Source organism: Saimiri boliviensis, chromosome 18, assembly GCF_048565385.1.
Source record: "Saimiri boliviensis isolate mSaiBol1 chromosome 18, mSaiBol1.pri, whole genome shotgun sequence".
Lineage (NCBI taxonomy): Eukaryota > Metazoa > Chordata > Mammalia > Primates > Cebidae > Saimiri > Saimiri boliviensis.
Genome location: NC_133466.1, coordinates 1,513,971 through 1,532,545, shown reverse-complemented (window position 1 = coordinate 1,532,545; position 18,575 = coordinate 1,513,971). Strand labels below are relative to the sequence as shown.

At 44.9% G+C, this 18,575-nt stretch overlaps 1 protein-coding gene across 8 annotated transcripts in view; it reads left to right on the top strand.

Annotated features, from left to right (window-relative positions):
- The window catches only part of ADARB1 (adenosine deaminase RNA specific B1), an 85,129-nt gene that overhangs the window by 27,488 nt on the left and 39,066 nt on the right, over nt 1–18,575 (top strand). For all 8 annotated transcript variants that reach the window (XM_074389451.1, XM_074389447.1, XM_074389449.1 and 5 more), the window contains one exon: nt 16,059–16,133. In XM_074389451.1, coding sequence (XP_074245552.1) covers nt 16,106–16,133 — 28 coding nt within the window. In that variant the 5' untranslated portion in view covers nt 16,059–16,105. The remainder of the gene's footprint in view (nt 1–16,058; nt 16,134–18,575) is intronic.

Here is an 18,575-nt window from a genome sequence, read left to right as displayed (position 1 = left end):
GCCTCCTTCCCTGGTCCCAGCCACGACTCTTACCTTGCAAAGAGAGCAACCCTTTGTGAGATGCAGAGCATGGTGGCACCTGGAGGTGTAGGATAGGATGGCATCTATCCATCCCCCAACCTGTATACCAATCCATCTATCATCCATCTACTCACTTCAGTCCATCCATCTATCCACCAACCTATCCTCCAGCTATTCACTCATTCACCCATCTACCCACCTATATATTGTCCACCTATCCATCCTCCACCCATCTACCCACCCATCCATCATCCATCTGTCCATCTATTCATCCATCTGTCTGCACATCTACCCATCACCCATCTATTCATTCATCCACGCATCCGTCATCTATTCATTCATTTACCCACCCACCCACTCTTCCATCAATCCATTATTTCATTCATCCAACAAGTACCCATTACAACCTTCTGCATGCTGGCACCAGGGGTCTGGACATGCTTAGGGAAGGTGGGGGTAATGGGATGGCAGTGGCAGAGGGCAGCCACAGCTTTCAGGCTTAAGGTTTGTTCTGGAATGGGCCACCTGGAATCCCACTAGGTCCGTGAAGAGGGGGTGGATTTATGTTATTTGTTACTGTGCATTATATGTGTAGTAGCAGGGAGGGATATTCCCCAGTATCTGGTAAGAATGGAAGGCACCATTCTCTAGCAATGTCTGCCGGGAACAGTGGACAGCAGCAGTTACGGATGGAAGGCCCAGATCTCCTGGAACCTGTTGTAATGACTGTGTATGTACCTTTCACTGCATTTGTGCTGCTGGGCCTCACAGCTCAAGAAAGACCCTGCTGCCTGGGCAGGAGCTTCTCTCAGCTCCAGGGTGCATTTCAAGGATAGCAAATGCACTCTAGGTTAACAGTTGAAATTCTAAAGCAAATGTATAAAAGTAGATTTGTGAAATTGCACTTGAAATACTATAGTAATTGGATCCGAAGCAAATCATAACAGTGCCAGTTCTTATTGTAATTGTAAGTGTTAATATTGAAAATAAAGTTTACATGTTGTCTTTTTTTCCCTTTGATCTAGAAAATTAACTACAATTTTCAAATACGCAGGAACTTAATTAGGTTGTGTCAAGCAGAACAGAGTGGCCCGTCTTTCCAATGCATTGCTGCTGCGTGTGCACTGTGAAGGACAGAGCACCCTCACGAGGCAGGATCCTGTGAGAGTTCGTGCTCTCGCGCTCCAGCTCGAGCTGTGATTTTGTTGCTGGAGCTTGCTGTTGCTTAGGCCTGCTGGGCTAAGGCAGGAAACAAGCATGTGGATCAGCGTGGGTCTGTCCGTGTGAACGTGTACATACATATGTGCGTAGGGTGAGGAGCATAGGGGACAGGGACAAGAATGGCCAGGGGCTGTGACCACATCAGAAGCAAGGGTGATGCTCTGTGGCACAGCTGGCCCTCAAAGTCACCCAAGGACCCAGGCTTCTTCCATCCTTAAGCTCTGTTCTCTAACAGAAGGTTCTGGAGTCACCTTGGCAGTTGCCTCTAGTCCAACAGTAGAAAGTCAAGAAAGAATACAGAGGAGCATGCAGGAAACTGTGTGGGTTGTACCAGATATGGTGGCACATGCCACAAATTGCCTAGCACCCCCACGGGAGGTGAGCCTGTGTCCTTGCCCATCACCTCTTCCCAGCTGGTGTCCAGACCTCTGGTGATCCCTGATCATTGCTTTGCTGGTCTGGCTGTGGCTCTTTGTGGGCCAGCAGCCTGGGAGTCACATAGGGGCAGGGTAACTGAAGTAAAATACACTCATTCAGGAGAGGAGGTGGAGGGCCCAGCCTGGCCCTGTCTGGCCAGCTTCCTGCACCCTGCACAGCAGGGAGCGTCCTTGTTCTCCAGACTCTGATTCTTCCCTGGAGGTGGGGGGACTTCCTTGTCCATTGCTCTCTCAGCCACGGGCTTCATCCTTTGGGGGTTCTTTCTGATCATTGCCTCCAGGTCCCCATCTGAGGGTGTCACTGTAGAACACAATGAGGCAGAATGTGAAAGCAAATGGGAACATCTGGAAGTGTTGCTGTAAGCCTGATAAAACACATAATTTGTTAGGTGCAAAATATATATGGTATGCATAGTAGTGATAATTGGATGGAATAAATGCCTCAAATTTGCAAAATTGTGTCAGGGCTTTGGTTTTGTACCAGTAATATCATTTTGTGGCTCTGGAGATGTGGGGAGGGACCTCCCCGAGGTCACTGTGCTGCAGCCTCATGCTCAGGGTTCACAGGTCTCATACCTGTGTTTCTCCCCGCTTCCCCCACCAAAGCACCCTGAGCTGTCATACCTTCCTCATATCCCGACACCCCATGGGTGTCCCTCTGCTGAGCAGTTATTTATTCTGCCTTTACTTGGGCCAGTTGCACAGTCTGCCTGAGACCTGACGGTTTGCTAGAATCTACAGGGCATACAGTATTTGGTATAATATCATGGAAAAGTAATATCAAGTGCTTGTGCTTGATGGTGGTTGCAGATGAGACTGCAGAGACAGCTTGCGGTGGGTTGGAGTGTGGCTCAGCCTCCCGTGGGTCTGCTCCCTTTCCAGACTGCATGTGGAGTTCTGTATAGAGTAAGGTATATTCGTGTATGTAGGAGGAAGACTTAGAATAAAATATATTTTTTTTCCCTTATGGAAGCAGTACATGTTTATTGTAAGAATTAGGAAACATAGATACAAAATAAACTTTATGAAAAAGCAAAGGGGATCATCTGCATTAGTCTGTTCTCACACTGCTAATAAAGACTGAGTGATTTATAAAGGAAAGAGATTTAATTGACTCACAGTTCCACATGATTGGGAGGCCTCACAATCATGGCAGAAGACTAAGGAGGAACAAAGGGACATCTTACATGGCAGGCAGCAATGAGAACCAAGCAAAAGGGTAAACTCCTTATAAAAACATTAGATATCATGAGACTTATTCACTACCATGAGAACAGTATGGGGGAAACTGCACCGTGATTCAGTTATCTCCCAGTGGGTCCCTGGGAGATAACATAATTCCTCCACATGGGGAATTATGGGAGGTGCAGTTCAAAATGAGATCTGGGTGGGGACACAGCCAAACCATATCATCATCCTTGAAGCCAAATATTTGAATAGGAACAAAGTCATAATAATTTTCTTCCAATTCCTAGTACTGGAATTAGATTCAGAAGTGTTTAAGGCTTTGTATTTTGGTGGTGTTATGACCAGGGGCTCAGTAGTGCCTGACTTTGCTTTGGAGGGTGATGTAAGCATACAAGAGGGGTGGCTGTGTCCCTCCACCTTCATTCCTGGTGCCCAATGGGAGGCGAATAGGCCCCTTTGCACCTCTTACCACCATAGTCCTCTCCCATGCCAGCTCCTTCTGACTTTTGGGATTGTTTTACCCTCTGGACAGCAATGTGAACAAGGTGTATCAGGCCAAGGGGACTGCTCCCTATGGGAGGCATGGCTTTGTTCACTTCCAGGAGGCCAGATGGGTGCTGCTCACCATAGAAAGTGACCCTTTTCCCTGGTCCTGAACCAATCTGTCACTTCCATGCTCTGTCACTTTGGCAACTATCTCTCTTTGCTTTCTATAGGATGAAAGGAAACTTTTAAAAGTAAACTTATTAAAGCCTGTTTCCATTTATTCGTTTATGAATTTTGCTCATGTTTTGTCTACTGCTTTTTAAATTGGGTGTTTGTCTTTACATTATCAATCATAGTAGGTTGCTGGAAGGTTGACCACAGAAACATGGTTCTCACTTTCAGGGAGGTCACCATGTTTTCCCCCAATCAGGCCCATCTAGAAGGAGCTGCCTTCTGTCCAAGGCACATACATGCTCAATGTCCCTTAGATGAAAGGAAAACACATGGTCTTTATCCAGTGAACTCAGGGTACAGGTAACTGAACAAACTAACCTCCCTTGTTTTTACAGATCCCCATTGAGCTGGACCAAAGGAGGTGGGAGATCCCTGCCAGGAGCCGCTGCAGTGGGAGGGCTTACAGATGTTCGCATAGCCTCTTCCTATTTGGTTGTTTTAACTCCCATGAGAAGGAGTGGCTTTCAGCCTTCTCCTTGCTTACTGTCTTGCTTCACATGTGTGTTCACCTGTTCCATGCACAGTTGTAACACTCACCATGCTCTCTGATTCATCTTTGTTCTCTTAGAGTTGCCCCAACACTGCTTTGACATAATGATTATGTTTTTAAAATACTTGCAGTTGCTTACTTCTATTTAGTTATCTCAGTGTTAAGTATTGTTAATTAACTACAGGCAGCATGTTCTAGATTTTATGTGTTTAGAATTCTTACTAAAAATCTTTCTGGTTATGACTTAAACTCATAGCATTATGGATTTTTCTTATAAACAAGGTAGAATTTTATTTACCACCTAATTATTTCATTATGGTGAGTGTTCTCCTTATAGGGAGTATAATGAATTTGGTTTCTACTCCTTTTTTGTTTATTTCCACAAGTTGAACTCTGTGTTACTATCCCGTTTTCTGTTAGGGTCATTGTGTTGTTAAGTAATCAACTTACACAGAAGGTATACACCCAGAAGGTTAACGGAAAACAAGTCGAAACATGACTTTGAAAATATATTTCTGTAAGAATTACTGTAATTCTCCCTAGAGTGTAACAGCCAAGGTTTTAAAGATCTGCTTTGTAGGATTTATACTGCAAGTAATTTGGCAGGATTAATTGGCCTGCATTTTCTTGCTATAATCAGTACCATCTAGTGTTTTCATCAATATAAGTTTTTGTAGTGTGAATGAGGCTGGTGATGGCGGCTGCAGCCTGTCTGGAGTTGCTACTGCCACAGCTCCAGCTCCAGGGGCTGGGGCTCTGTGCTACATGAGTTGGCAGAAGCTAGGAACAGGTGGAAGCCCCACCCTCTTCCAAGTTGGAGGGGCAGGAGCCCTGCCATCCTGGGCGCAGCTGCAGCTGCCCAGTAGCAACTGCAGACCCAGGCATCTCTGCACTCACTGGGGCCCAGGAAGCCCCCCCGTCCCCTCAGGCTCAGAAGTGCCTACTCCTACTGCCTGGCCTCTCCCCACTCTCAGCGCCTGCTCCAATTTCAGAGCAAAATTGTGGCCAAGCTCGGGCACTGTCACAACCTGGCTGGGTGTGTATGCGCTCAGGGCAGCGCTGACATGCCAGCACCCTGCTGCCTTGGCCCCCTCCAGACTTTGGGTGCTGATGAGCAAGAGAGGGAGGCCAATGGGGGGCTGAGCACAGCTCAGCACAGGCCTTGCAGGCACCCCTTAGCAGGAACAGTCTTGGTGTCATGGGCACTGTGGATGGCAGGATAATGGCGGCAGGTGGCAGACAGGCTCCTGGGCAGAAAGGGGAGGATCCTTGGTGAAACTTCACCTTCAGCCCACAGAGGACCTGAGGCTGGACACCAGGCTGCCAGTTCTGCAGACTGGAGTGAGAATGTATGGTGCTTTTTCCAGGCCCACCCATGGCTGCCCATGGAACAATCACCACATACTTTCTCTCCTCTGAAGCCCATAAAACGCCCCTGGACTTAGCCAGACTTGGGCAGAAGATGGGACAACCTGCCTGCGGAGAGGCGCTACCCACTGTGGGTCTCACTGAGCTGTTCTGTTGCTCAGTGAAGCACCTCTTTGCATTGCTCATCCTTCAGTTGTCTGTGTACCTCATTCTTCCTGGACATGGGACAAGAACATGGGACCTGCTAAATGGCAGGGCTGAAACACATCCTTTGCTTGCCACGTTGCAGGCAACGAGGAGAGGAGAGTAGAGCCATAGCCCTCCGGGGAGCCCAGACCTAGGAGCTCCCTGAGCCAGGGTTGTGACACCCTCTTTGGGGCTCTGCCACTTCCTATGTTTCCAAGCTTCTGCACCACTGCACTCCCCATTGCCAGACATGGAAGCTGCTTGCGGTACGCCTGGTCCAGCTGCAGCCTTACAGGGAGCCAGTTCCCATGTCAGTGCCTGGAGCTGCCTGCCCTGCCACAGCCAGCATGCCTGGCTATGCACAGCGGCTGGACCCCTCACTCACTTGCTCACACACTCACATACCCCTTGCCACTCTGCATCTGGCTCCTCTTGGCAGGCATAGGACCGAGGCCAGAAGCATGAGCCAAGTGCAGCCTGCCAGGCTGTGTGGGCAGAATGAGCCCACCGGGCCCAAGCAAAACTCTGGCAAAGCTGCCACTGATGACAGGTTTCTGTCCAGAAAAATGATACTCCAAGGATCCTGTGACACTGGGCTTTGATTTATCAAAAAGAGCCACACCTGACTAGGGACATGGGGAAGCCAGAGCATGCAGTTCTGTCCATGAAAGCCCACTCCTTGCTTTAGGGACAGTAGCTGATGCTCGTGAGCACTCCTTTATGCAGGTGCTGTGCTAGTGCTGAATCACCAGGACTTCCTCCACCTGCATAACCATCACCAAGAAGATGTCTTAAGTCACAGCACCAGATACTTCAGACCCAGGCTTGGAGAGCTTGAGGGCAGGAAACAGGCTCAGCCACGGACTCTCACGTGGTGCCCCCTTGCCTGCTCTGCTGACTGTCCTTCTGCAGACCGCAGGCTGGTCAGAGGCTTCCCGCCCAGAGTGACCCAGCAAGATGTTTCTGTTCCTTAGAAGAGGACAATAATAGCTGCCTGGGAAAACAGTTGTTAATGGAGATTATACTAAGCAGATCCCTTTCACATCATTAGTAACCAATTTAAAGCCCTTTCACTTACAAATGCTTCTGATTTAAGGACTTAGAGGTCAGTTCATATGCAATCAAGTTTAGATGTGTTTTGGAGAAAGTGGATACAGCCCACGTGGTCCCCAAAGGCAACAGGGCACAGGTAACAATCCCTGGATGTGATTAGTTACTTGAGGACACCACAATTGGGAGCGTCCACCATCTTCCACACAGGAAGCACCCAGCTGAGAGCTGTGGACACCGAGGATGAGGCTTGAGTCTGCCCTAGCAGAGCTCAGGGCCTGGTGGGAAAGGCAGGTGGTCAGGCCAGCAGGGAGTGAGCAGGAAGTGGGGGGTGACCAGGTCTGCACAAGGAGCTGGGAATCGCCCCTACTAGGGGCACTGGCCCTGGGCCCTCAAGGCCAGCAGTGCCCATAGCTCCATCCACAGCCGGAGCTTTGTGCAGTTTCAACACTATGGCAGCACACACGCCACCTCCTGGGGGCTGCTGGGGCCTATGGGAGTCACACGTGTGGACATGTGTCCCCTGGGCCTGCTCAGGGTGATGCTGAGTACCAGGCAGCGGTGAGTGGGGTGACTGAAGGGAAATTTGGGGCACATCTGGCCCTCTGTGCTCTGCCTCACTTGTCCCCATGCTTGCTGTGTTTGGTTTGGGGCCATTGGCCCTGCTGCTGTAAACTCAGAGTTAGTCTGTCCCAAGCTGCCTTAGCCAGGTTTGCTTGGCACAGTCAACTTGGGCTGTGTGCTTTTTTTGCTGATACCTTAACCAGTAACAACTAGTGTACATTGAACAGTTCCCATCCAGTTGGTGCCTTTCGGTAGAAATTACAGATTAATAATAAATGAAAAAAGTTCATGCTTTTTCTCTCTGGTGAAGACCAACACATGGCCTTATTTTGAAGTGCAGCCAAAAGGAAGGAAAACCAAAGCTGCAGAGCCACTGCTACACTGCAATTGCCATCTAAGTTGTGCAGGTGTCTCAGGATGTTATGGCACTCAGGACTGTATTGTGTATTTTTAGGAAACAGCTGTAGCAGCCAAGTGAAGACTGGATGCTGGGAGAACAGCTGTTGCATGTGTCCACGGGGCCTGAAGTAGGCCATAAAAGCCCCAAATGTGCCCCTGCATTGGCACAAGTACCGGGGGCTGCCAGGGAACAGCATGCCTGTGGGGTCAAGCATGGGTCCCTGGGTGGAGGAGTGAAGGTGACTGAGCCTTCCCACCCATGTAGGCCTCACAGCCCACTGGGAGAGGCAGGTCACAAACAGGGAGACCAATTGTGGATTGCACTGTGTGTGGAGGGAGAGGGAAGGGAGCACTGAGGTGGGTAGGGGCTGCGTGAGCTGGACTTGAGCAGTAGGAGATGGGGTCTGATGAAGCCTGTGCAAGGACATGGCAAGGAAGTAGCAGGAAAGCACCCCAGGAAGTTGGAGAGGCTCTGGGGGGCATGGTGAAGGGCTGATGATGAAGGGCAGTGGCCTTGAGCACCTGGGCATGTTAGAGGACATTTTTTATTTATAAAGGCAGCCCTGGCTGCTGCAAGGAGAGGGGCTGTCAGGGTCAAGAGAAGGTGGAGAGGCTCCTGCACAAGCTGAGTGGTAACAGCAGGTCAGAGGCAGACAGGTTGATGTGTTTCGCCCAACTGTAGAAGAAGAGCTAGAGACATGGGGTGTGAGGTAAGAGGAGAGAGAGAACCAGGTGGACTCCAGGTGTCTGCCTGAGCGCCTGCTGCATGCAGTGCAGGAACGGATGAGTGCAATGAGGTGACAAGACTTACATACATGTGCATTGGTACACCTGTAGCCCGGGGTGGCCAGGGGAATAAAGAGTTGGCATTTGTCAAAACTGAAAATGCTTCATTCGAGGCCCCCTGGAGCACCAGTCCTCAGCAGGCCCAGCCCTGCATAGTCACCCTAGAGCTGCTCCTTCTGGGCCAGCCTACTGCTGTCTGTGCTGTTGGCATGTGGTTCTCCCATGATGCATTCCACTTAATGAAGGAAGAACTAGACCCACAGTTTGGTGAAGTTGCTGACTAGACAACTGAGGTATTAGCAACCTGTGCAGGTGCCCTGACTGATACCTCTGCACGTAATTTCCTCTTCTGTTTCAGTAGCTTCCTATTCTCATCAATATTTCCCACTTAATATGATTATTGTACATTGTTATGCCTATTTTAATTATCTCCTTTTGCACTGCACTAGAAAAAATGCATTTGCTGAAATTTAAACACAAATCTTACTTGCTCTATGTACAAGATCTGTATCTTGTTCAGTGTGTACAAAATCTCTATAATAAAGATTCACTTAGCATTGACATATTAGTGACATTAAGGAAAAATAAATAAATAAAAAATAAAAGATTCACTTAGCAGCAGATTGCAGGGAGGATTTCCTAGAAGGTAAAAACATTTCACTGAAAATATTATCAACTGAATATTTTGGAACACTTTAGTGATATTTTTGACTTAGATAATACTGAAAGCAAAATATAAATTGGGATGAAGTGTGTCTCTAAATATGCATGATTAACTTGTTGGATTTCAGATTGCTTTTCTTCAAATGATGTAGGAGGGTTATACTTCAGTTGCTTTTGTTAAATAAGCAAATCATGATTAATTTTTTTACTACAAAGTTAATCTAGCCTTGGGAATGCTGCTTGATTTATAGTAAAGAATCAACATGAATAATCTCCACTTTAATAACGTTTCTCTTTTTTTTAGTTTGAGTTCAAAGCTATTAAATATAGAACCCATAGCAATCATAAAGAATATGTAAAAGTTTTCTCAAAGCCATCCATTTTTGAGGGGAAAATAGATTTAATTTGGTAATACTTGTTAGTAATTTTAATCAAGTTCATCAGTTGTCTTAAACAGTTTTTAATCTATAAACTTTTAGTGGACTCCTAAAGATGGCATTTTTTTTACCAGCACTATTGAGGCTATTCGAGTTCTGATGTAAATAAGTCATGTTTTTTATATTTTATTATGAGATACATTTTTTCATTAAGGGAAGGGGAGAAAAAGGGTAGATATGCTCATTGTCCAAAGTTGATAAGAAAATTGTGTATATATGTCTGTGTGTGTGTGTGTGTGTGTGTGTGTGTGTGTGTATATATATATATATATATTTATAGTTTATACTTCTGGTTGCAATGTAAGTATCTATAAAAAGACATAAAGAATAATATAACAACCATTTACCTACCCCCAGTATAAAACATATAACATTGCCAATTTGATCATGTTAGCTGAAATCAAAAGCGAACTCATGGAGAAATGATAAGGACACTGTGAAGGAACAGCCTTGTTTGCTCCAGCTTGATCTTCTATGTGGTAATCCAGCGTCTGGTCCTGTTTATTAAAGAGCTCGCTCGTATGTCCCTGATTTAAGATGCCACCTTTACCAAATATTCTATGTCTGGATGTGTTGTATCTGACTCTGGGTTTTTCTTCCATCACAGTGATCCTCTTCACCTGTGAGCCATGCTGTGTTGCTTTAGACACTGAGACTCTTCATTTCTAGTAGGAGGACTAAGCCACCAACTGTTCTTTGGTTCAGAGTTTTCCTGAGTATTTAAGCCTGTTTATTCTTTTCATGTAAACATTAGAATCAGCTTGTCTAGTTCTATTTAAAAAAAAAAAAGTTAGGGCCCAGCATGGTGGCTCACAGCTGTAATTCCAATACTGGGAGGCCGAGGAGGCCAGATCATCTGAGGTCGAGAGTTCAAGACCAGCCTGATCAACATGAGGAAATCTCATCTCTATTAAAAATACAAAATTAGGCCAGGCGCAGTGGCTCATGCCTGTAATCCCAGCACTTTGGGAGGCTGAGGCGGATGGATCACGAGGTCAAGAGATCAAGACCATCCTGGTCAACATGGTGAAACCCCGTCTCTACTAAAAATACAAAAAATTAGCTGGGTGTGGTGGCACGTGCCTGTAATCCCAGCTACTCAGGAGGCTGAGACAGGAGAATTGCCTGAACCCAGGAGGTGGAGGTTGCGGTGAGCCGAGATCACGCCATTGCACTCCAGCTTGGGTAACAAGAGTGAAACTCCATCTCAAAAAACAAAACAAAACAAAATTAGCCAGGCATGGTGGCACATGCCTGTAATCCCAGCTACTCAGGATGCTGAGGAAGGAGACTCGCTTGAACCCAGGAGGTAGAGGTTGCGGGGAGCTGAGGTCTCACCATTGCACTCCAGCCTAGACAATAAGAGGGGAACTCTGTCTCAAAAAAAAAAAAAAGTTGGATTTGTACCTGGAACCAAGTGAAACTGAAGTCTCAGGTCTGCGGCCAAGTCCAGTGTCCTTCCACACTTACCGCCTCCCAGTTCTGTTTTACTTCTTACTGTGTTAGGAGGTATCCTGAGAAATGAAGAGGTTGTTTTGAATATTGCTATCAAATAAAGCTTTTATTAAATTGGCCATTCTTGGAATTTTGTTCCATAGGGGATGTTTGATAGGGTTTTAATTCTTACTTGTTTGTAGTTCAGATCATAGAGGTTCTTTTAAAAAGGGAAGAAGAAAATAGCTGTGTGAAATGTACTAAAGTGTTTGCATGCCCTATTTTGCTTTGATAACCTTTGGTAGAAGAGCTGGCATTTGTCAAAGCTGAAAACGTTGGCTTCTGCTCTGCAAGAGATTTCCAGCTCCCATTCTTAATGTGGGAGGTACCTGCAGGTACTCACCTGCCATCTCACTTGGCATGACGATTTTCTACTGTGAGACATTTTCCCTGTCCTTTTAAAAGAATTTTAATATATAAGGGCAGGAAAACAAGGTGAACTGTATGAATTAGGTGAACTACATGAGCTGGGCTCACTCCTCTGCCTCAGCACTTTTATTTTTGTTGTAAAGTTTGTTTTTCCTGGTCCTAGATATCTGAGAGAAGTCAGCCTTTCCAAGCAAACCAATTATTGATTCATTATATATAAGAATTTAGCCTTTTGTGTGTCTTCTGCCTACTATTAATAAGCTTTTTATTTTGAAGGCTGGTTGTGGTGACTCACGCCTGTAATCCCAGCACTTTGGGAGGCCAAGGCGAGTGGATCAACTGAGGTCAGGAGTTCGAGACCAGCCTGATCAACATGGTGAAACCCCATCTCTACTAAAAATACAAAAATCAGCCGGGCATGGTGGCGTGTGCCTGTAATCCCAACTACTTGGGAGGCTAAGGCAGGCAGCTTGAACCTGGGAGGTGGCGGTTGCAGTGAGCCGAGATAGCATCACTCCAGCCTGGGTGACAGAGTGAGACTCTCAAATAAATAGATAAATAAACTTTTTATTTTGAGATAATATGGAGTCACATGTAGTTGTAAGAAATAATGCTTCTATGAATGTAAGCCTTCATTTCTCTGGGATAAATGCCCAGGATTCCAATTGCTGAGTCATGTGGTAGTTGCATGTTTTATTTCTAAGAACCTGCCAAACTACTTTCCAGAGTAGCTATCCCATTTTACATTTCTGCCAGCAGTCTATAAGAGATCCCCTTTCTCCACAGCCTCGTCTTCGCTTGGGGCTGTCACAGGTTTTAAAGCAACACAGTGTTTTATAGCCCTTCTTGGAGGCGTGCAGCAGAGTTACCTCCCTGTAGTTCCCAGCCGCATTTCTCTAGTGACTTGTGATCCTGAGCATCTTTTTATGTTTATTTTCCATTCATAGATCCTCTTCATGTCTTTTGCCTGTTTTCTAATTGGATTGTTTATTTTAGTGTTGAGCTTTGAGGATTTCTTATATATTTCTATTTGTTGGATATATGTTTTTCAAATATTTTCTCCCAGTCTGTGGCTTGTTTTTCATCTTTTTAACAGGGACGTTTGCAGAGCAAAAGTTTTAAATTTCCAGTTTATCAGTTATTTATTTTGTGGATTGTGCTTTTGGTATTAAGTCTAAGAACCCTTTGCCTAGCCCTAGATCCTGAGGATTTTCTCCTGTGACTTTCTAAAAGTTTCATAGTTTTATGTTTTGCATTTAAGCCCATAGTCTATTTTGAGTTAAATTTTGAATAAGGTAGGAGACCTGGATTGAGGTTCACTGTTTTTGATCTCTAATTGCTCCAATAAGGCTGTTCCTCCTTCACGGAATTGCTTTTACACCTTTGCTGAAAATCAGTTGGCCATGTTTGTACTGGTCTTTAGGGGCCTTCTGTTCTGTCCTCTTGTGATCTGCTTGTCTGCCTCTTGCCACCACTGCTCTGTCCTATGACTGGAGCTTTATAGTAAATGCTGAGATCAGCTAGACTGATGACTCCCATTTTGCTCTTTTTCTGTAGTGGCTACCTGAAAGTCTTTCTATGACAGTTCTACCACCTGTGTCATCTCCGAGTTGGCATCTGTTGATTGTTTTTTTTTTTTTCATTTAGTTTGTTATCTTCTGTTTCTCTGTGTGACAAGTGGTTTTTTATTGGAACCTGTTAATGTGATATTCTGAGACTCTAAGTGTTACTCAAACCTCGCATTTTAGCTGTCTTTCTCATCCACCGCTGTGTCAGAGGAAGCGGGGATGCCGTCTCATTACTGCTGGATGGGGGCTAAGTTCAAGTTCCCCACTGGGGCCCCCGGAGGCCTGTCTGTTGTGAGAGGGCCTCATTACTGCTCCATTTGGAGCCTGCACTGGCGGCACGGGGTAGCCTTATTTCCACCACGTATGACGAGAGTCCAGATTCCCACACAGTCTCCCATGACTCTGGATTGTGATGTGGGAAGGGAAGGGGTTGTTAGTGCCTGGTGGGAATGAAAATTGTGGCTCACCACTCAGCCTTGTCTGACACCACCCCAACAAGGGGACTCTGGGGTCATCCTTACAGCCTGGCATGGGTGGGGCATGGTCAAGGTTTTTTCTCTTGTGTTTGGCTGGAATAAAGCAATTCTTGTCTAAAAAATTTTCTGTCTTGCTGGGCTACCTCTTTCCTGTCCTTTGGCCAGAGAGAGCTACTTTCATTGAGGCTTTTTTTGTATTTTGTTTTTCTCTATGCCTGCTGATGTTTCTGGGTTCTGGCTTTTTCAGCTCTATTTTGGGAAAATGAACCAAAAGTAAAATGCAGGGTTGCTTCTCAGGTCCTGAGGCCCCCCTGGCTTGTCAGCTTTCTGTACATCTCTCAGGCTTTTTATGTGTGTTTTATGTGTAATGTCCAAGGTTTTTAGATGTATTTAATGGGAGGAAGAAAGAGAAGGACTCCATCTTCCCACCGAGGAGTTTCCTTTGCCTATTTAAAGCCAGTTTGAGCCAGTAAGAACAGAGCTATTTGGACAGGCTTATTTGTTGTTTCTCCAGTTTATGACTTGGGTTTTCAGAGGCACCTCACAGCCGCTTTGCCTTGTATGACCTCAGTGTCCTCACCCACTCTACCCGTTTTCCCGTCTTCATGGTATGCTCGGCCAGACCTCGGGTCCAAAGCTCAGTTTAGTGAGCGTGTCCCCATTTTTCTGGCCTGATACCTCCAGCCGGGAGGCTCCTGGGAGTACCACTGAGGGCTTCTGCCCTGCCTGCAGGGGTCTCGCCCTCTGTGCCTGCATCTTACCTCCCATTCTAGACCTCAACCCAGTCAATTTGTATCAGTCCTTCCATATGGAAATATTAAAACATTTACAAATACAGAATTGTGTCATGAACACTGCATGACCATCACCACCATCAGTAATTACCAACCAGAGCTTATTGGTTGGTTTCATCTACACCTCATCTATTTCTCACCACACTGAATTCTTTTGAAGTAAATCCTAGATAGTGTCCTTTCATTTGTAAATACTTCAGTATATGTCACTAAAAGAGAACTACCATTTCTACACCTAAAATAATTCACTGTAATTCCTTAATGTGATTCAGGCAATATTGACATTTAAATGTCAGAATCTGATTTAGATTCTTGTATCTAGCACAAGTGCTTTGCATGTAATAGATTCTCAGAAAATGTATCTTGAAGTCGTTAATGACTATACAATAATGATACTTTTTAAACTATCTGGGAAACTTTCTTGATTAAAGTATTCTAAAAATAAACTCATTTAACTTTTAGAAACAAATTTGCCTGAAATATAGTGAGCTTGAAAGTTATTGACAAATGATTTCATAAAAAACTGTATATGTGGCCGGGCGCGGTGGCTCAAGCCTGTAATCCCAGCACTTTGGGAGGCCGAGGCGGGTGGATCATGAGGTCAAGAGATCAAGACCATCCTGGTCAACAAGGTGAAACCCCATCTCTACTAAAAATACAAAAAGTTAGCTGGGCATGGTGGTGCGTGCCTGTAATCCCAGCTACTCAGGAGGCTGAGGCAGGAGAATTGCCTGAACCCAGGAGGCGGAGGTTGCGGTGAGCCGAGATCGCGCCATTGCACTCCAGCCTGGGTAACAAGAGCGAAACTCCATCTCAAAAAAAAACAAAACAAAAAAAAAAAAACTGTATATGCAATATATAGTTTTAGATATATGATACTTGATATATAAGATACATGCATGTTTTAGTACATTTTAGTCATTCTAAGAGAAATGAATTTGCCTTTTAGTGATTTGTAATATAAGTTTTATTTGTATACAAAGTAACGTGATTATAATGTTTGCAAATCTTCTTTTTCCTTGATGGCAATTTGATGATATTCTTTATTATAAATCATGTATTAATACAGTCTTACAAAGTATATCTAAAATATTTAAAAAGAGGAAACTCTTAAATTTATTAATAACTAGAAATTGTGATACTTGTTCTTTGAGGATTTCCTGTGGTTTCTCCTGCCAATAAAATAGTACTTACATGTAGCTAGGAAATTAGATTGAATTTTAACAGTGATATGCACTTGGATATTCTGTCTGCATGAGGAGCTATTCAAGGTGAGAGAGAAGTAGCTAAGTGAGAAGCTGTGGGTGCTGGTTCTGCTGTGTGGCTTTAGTTTATAGCTGGAAGCCAAAAGTCTACCCAGACTAAAGGTGGATGATGAATATGTGAGCACCCTTCTGAGGCCTGTTGTCATCTGTTGTGGTGTGTTGTGTCCTTAGTCCTCCTGCATCCAGGGTGCAGGCATCAGTGCCTTTGTCCCTAGTTCAGCTCTCTTCATGGCCCTCCATTGCCTGGAATCAAACTACCCTCCTCAGAGTGGTGCGAGGTCTCTGGGCACTGGCCCTAAACCTCCCTTGCTGGGACCAGGTCCTGCCCTTGCTGTCCTTCCGTGTGGGAGAATCCACGCCAGAAGTCCTTTGCTGTACCGGAAGCTGCTAAGGAGGAGTGTTTTGTACCAGATGGCAGATCTGACTTCTCTAACAGGACCTAGTTCTTATTTTATGAATTCTTCCTTTAATTTGTAATAATGTCGTAATTATTTCCTTAGAGTAGACTTCGTATTACTCATATCATAGGCACACTAAATGCTGTTTTCTTACTATCTTTCAGACAGAAACAGTCTCCGCCAGTCAAGAAACCCTCAAAAGTATTTTGCCATGGATATAGAAGATGAAGAAAACATGAGTAAGATCTAGGCCTATCACATAGTATCAGATAGCTAATTTTATGTTAACATTTTGCTATTTTTGTAAATTTATTTCGTGAGACCAGTGTGGGGAATGTGTTTATTCCCATATTCTGCTCTTCTGACAGTGGCATGTTTTTAAATTTTGGTATGTTCTCTGCAGTAGGTGTCCGTATTTGCTGCAGACATCTTCCCTGCAGCTGTATGTCTGGGTATTTCCTTCCTTGTTATCGTCATGGGGCATCACTGTTCCCGCTGAACAGGCTTCTGGATACATCTCATGAAGCCCACTGTTTCGTGTGGAGTCATGTCATGGCGCGCCTCTCAGAATAATGCTCTGAATCTTCACGCATGCAAATTGAAGATAAATGTCTAAGGTTGATAATTAAGTACCTAGTCCTCTGCAATAACAGTACAGAAATATTTCCCTTCAAATCCAGTGGATTCTCCCTGCATTTTGAGGGAAGGGGGTTCACACGTGTCTGTTCATCGGAAGTTCCCAAAGGTGCTAATGAGAGCTGGGACTGGTGTGGGCCTCCTCCTTCCATGCTGTTCTCTCTGGGGCCGGGGGGTTAGAGGGGGATGAGGGGAAAGTCTCTGGGTTATATCAGCACTTCCTCTCTGTGTTTTCTTCTATAAAAAGCTCAGTGAAGGTACTTACCTCTTCTAGTTCATCTTCGGTCCCAGAAAACAGGTTTAAATGCTTCCACAGAAGTTGGGAGAGTTTAGCAGAGAAATTACAACAAAGGCATCATTGCTGTAACTAATATAAATATCTGTATTTACCTTCTTGTCTCAAGGAATAACATGCAGCTCTAAATGATGAGTGACATGTCACTGAGAGGGATTATTGAGCATTAGAACTTAGCTCAACACCTTTCCCTTTGACTTCACATGAAACTGATGATCTGGGGTCTTGGAATTGCTCTTGTGTACCACGTATAACCCAAACCGTGACCCAGTGAAGCGTTTCTGTGTGGTATTGCTGCCCTGTGGGTATGCTGTGGGTGCTGTGGAGGGGGCTGGGCCTCTGCTCTGCAGACAGTACACTAAGTGTTGGCTTTGCCTGAAGTCAGCCGTCTGGGGTGTGAAGGTGAGACCACCTCCTGCAGCGCTGCCCAGGAACCATGGGACCCATGTGCTCACCTCACTTCTGCTGATGTGTGTGCAGCCCAGTGCTGCTGGTGATTGTTTTTCAGGTTTTCTTTCTCATCGATCCTGCTCTTCAGATCTTTTAAAAAACCAGCTTTATGTCTTTACTGGGCAACTCAACTCACTGTTTCCAATTTGGCCACAACTTTTTAAGAGACAGGTTTTGCTCATATTCCTCAGTTGAGAAAATGTAGCCTGCGCTTGGACCGCACAGTAGCCCAGCGAAGGAGTGTGTGCAGGGGTCCCCAGAGTCTCTGTGTCAGGACTGTGGCCTGTAGCCCAAGCTGCAGCCACCTCACGTAGACAGAGGCTTCTTGATTGTGTGGCTTCTAGAACTATCCCCAAACTGACCCTGTGATAACTTAACACGACAAAGAAACCTCCCAAATAATTTTCCTGGAAAGAAAGTCATGATCTAGTGCTAAAACGTGGAAATGGTGGTCCTGCATTTTTTGTCATTTTGAAGGCAATGCAAAGCCCTATTATGATCACATCATAATAGGGCTTTGCATTCACATCAATGAAATGCAGTAGCATGAGACCGAAAGAGAAGGCATCTGTTTAAGAAGAGCTGTGAATGTGGGCATCTTTCTCTAGTTTTAGTGTTTTCCTTTATTGTAGTAGCATTTTCAGTGACAATGAGGGTAATTTCAGTATACTCCTGAAGTGAATAACAATTTAGAATGTATGTAATCTGTGTTAACTGAAAGTATATTCTTCTCAAGATTATTTGTGAGTACAATAGTAATTTTTATTTCTGAAAGGAAAGCATTTGGTTATTTCAGAGGTTATATTTGATTAAATGCATGTCCAAATACATTTATAATGATTTGATTTTTGATATTGATAATTGTTTAGCAACAAAGTCAAAATGTAAGCAGTAATCTAGTATGTCATGTTCTTGCTTATTAATCTCTGAATTCCATCTTGACTCTACTTTTTTTTTAACCTTTTGTTCCCTTTGAGCACCGAAAGGAGTAACCTATCGAGCTTTTGCTGGAGGATGTTATAAATGAAAATTTAATGTCCATTCCATCAGCTTTGTCAACTGGGAGAAGTGGTGTGTGTGTGTGTGTGAGGATCATTTTGGAGAAATGATATCTGTAGAGAAAGTTTTAAATCTTTTAGCCTCTGCCACAGAGTGGCATCAGTTTTCCCATGGGTTGTATCTAAACCAGGTTTTTATGCTCTTCTGTCTTGGCTGAATGATGACAGCCCTGGAATTAGAGATGTTTAACCTCAAAGACCGGCAGCCAAGGGCTAGGACTTGGTCCCTTTAAACCTTCCCA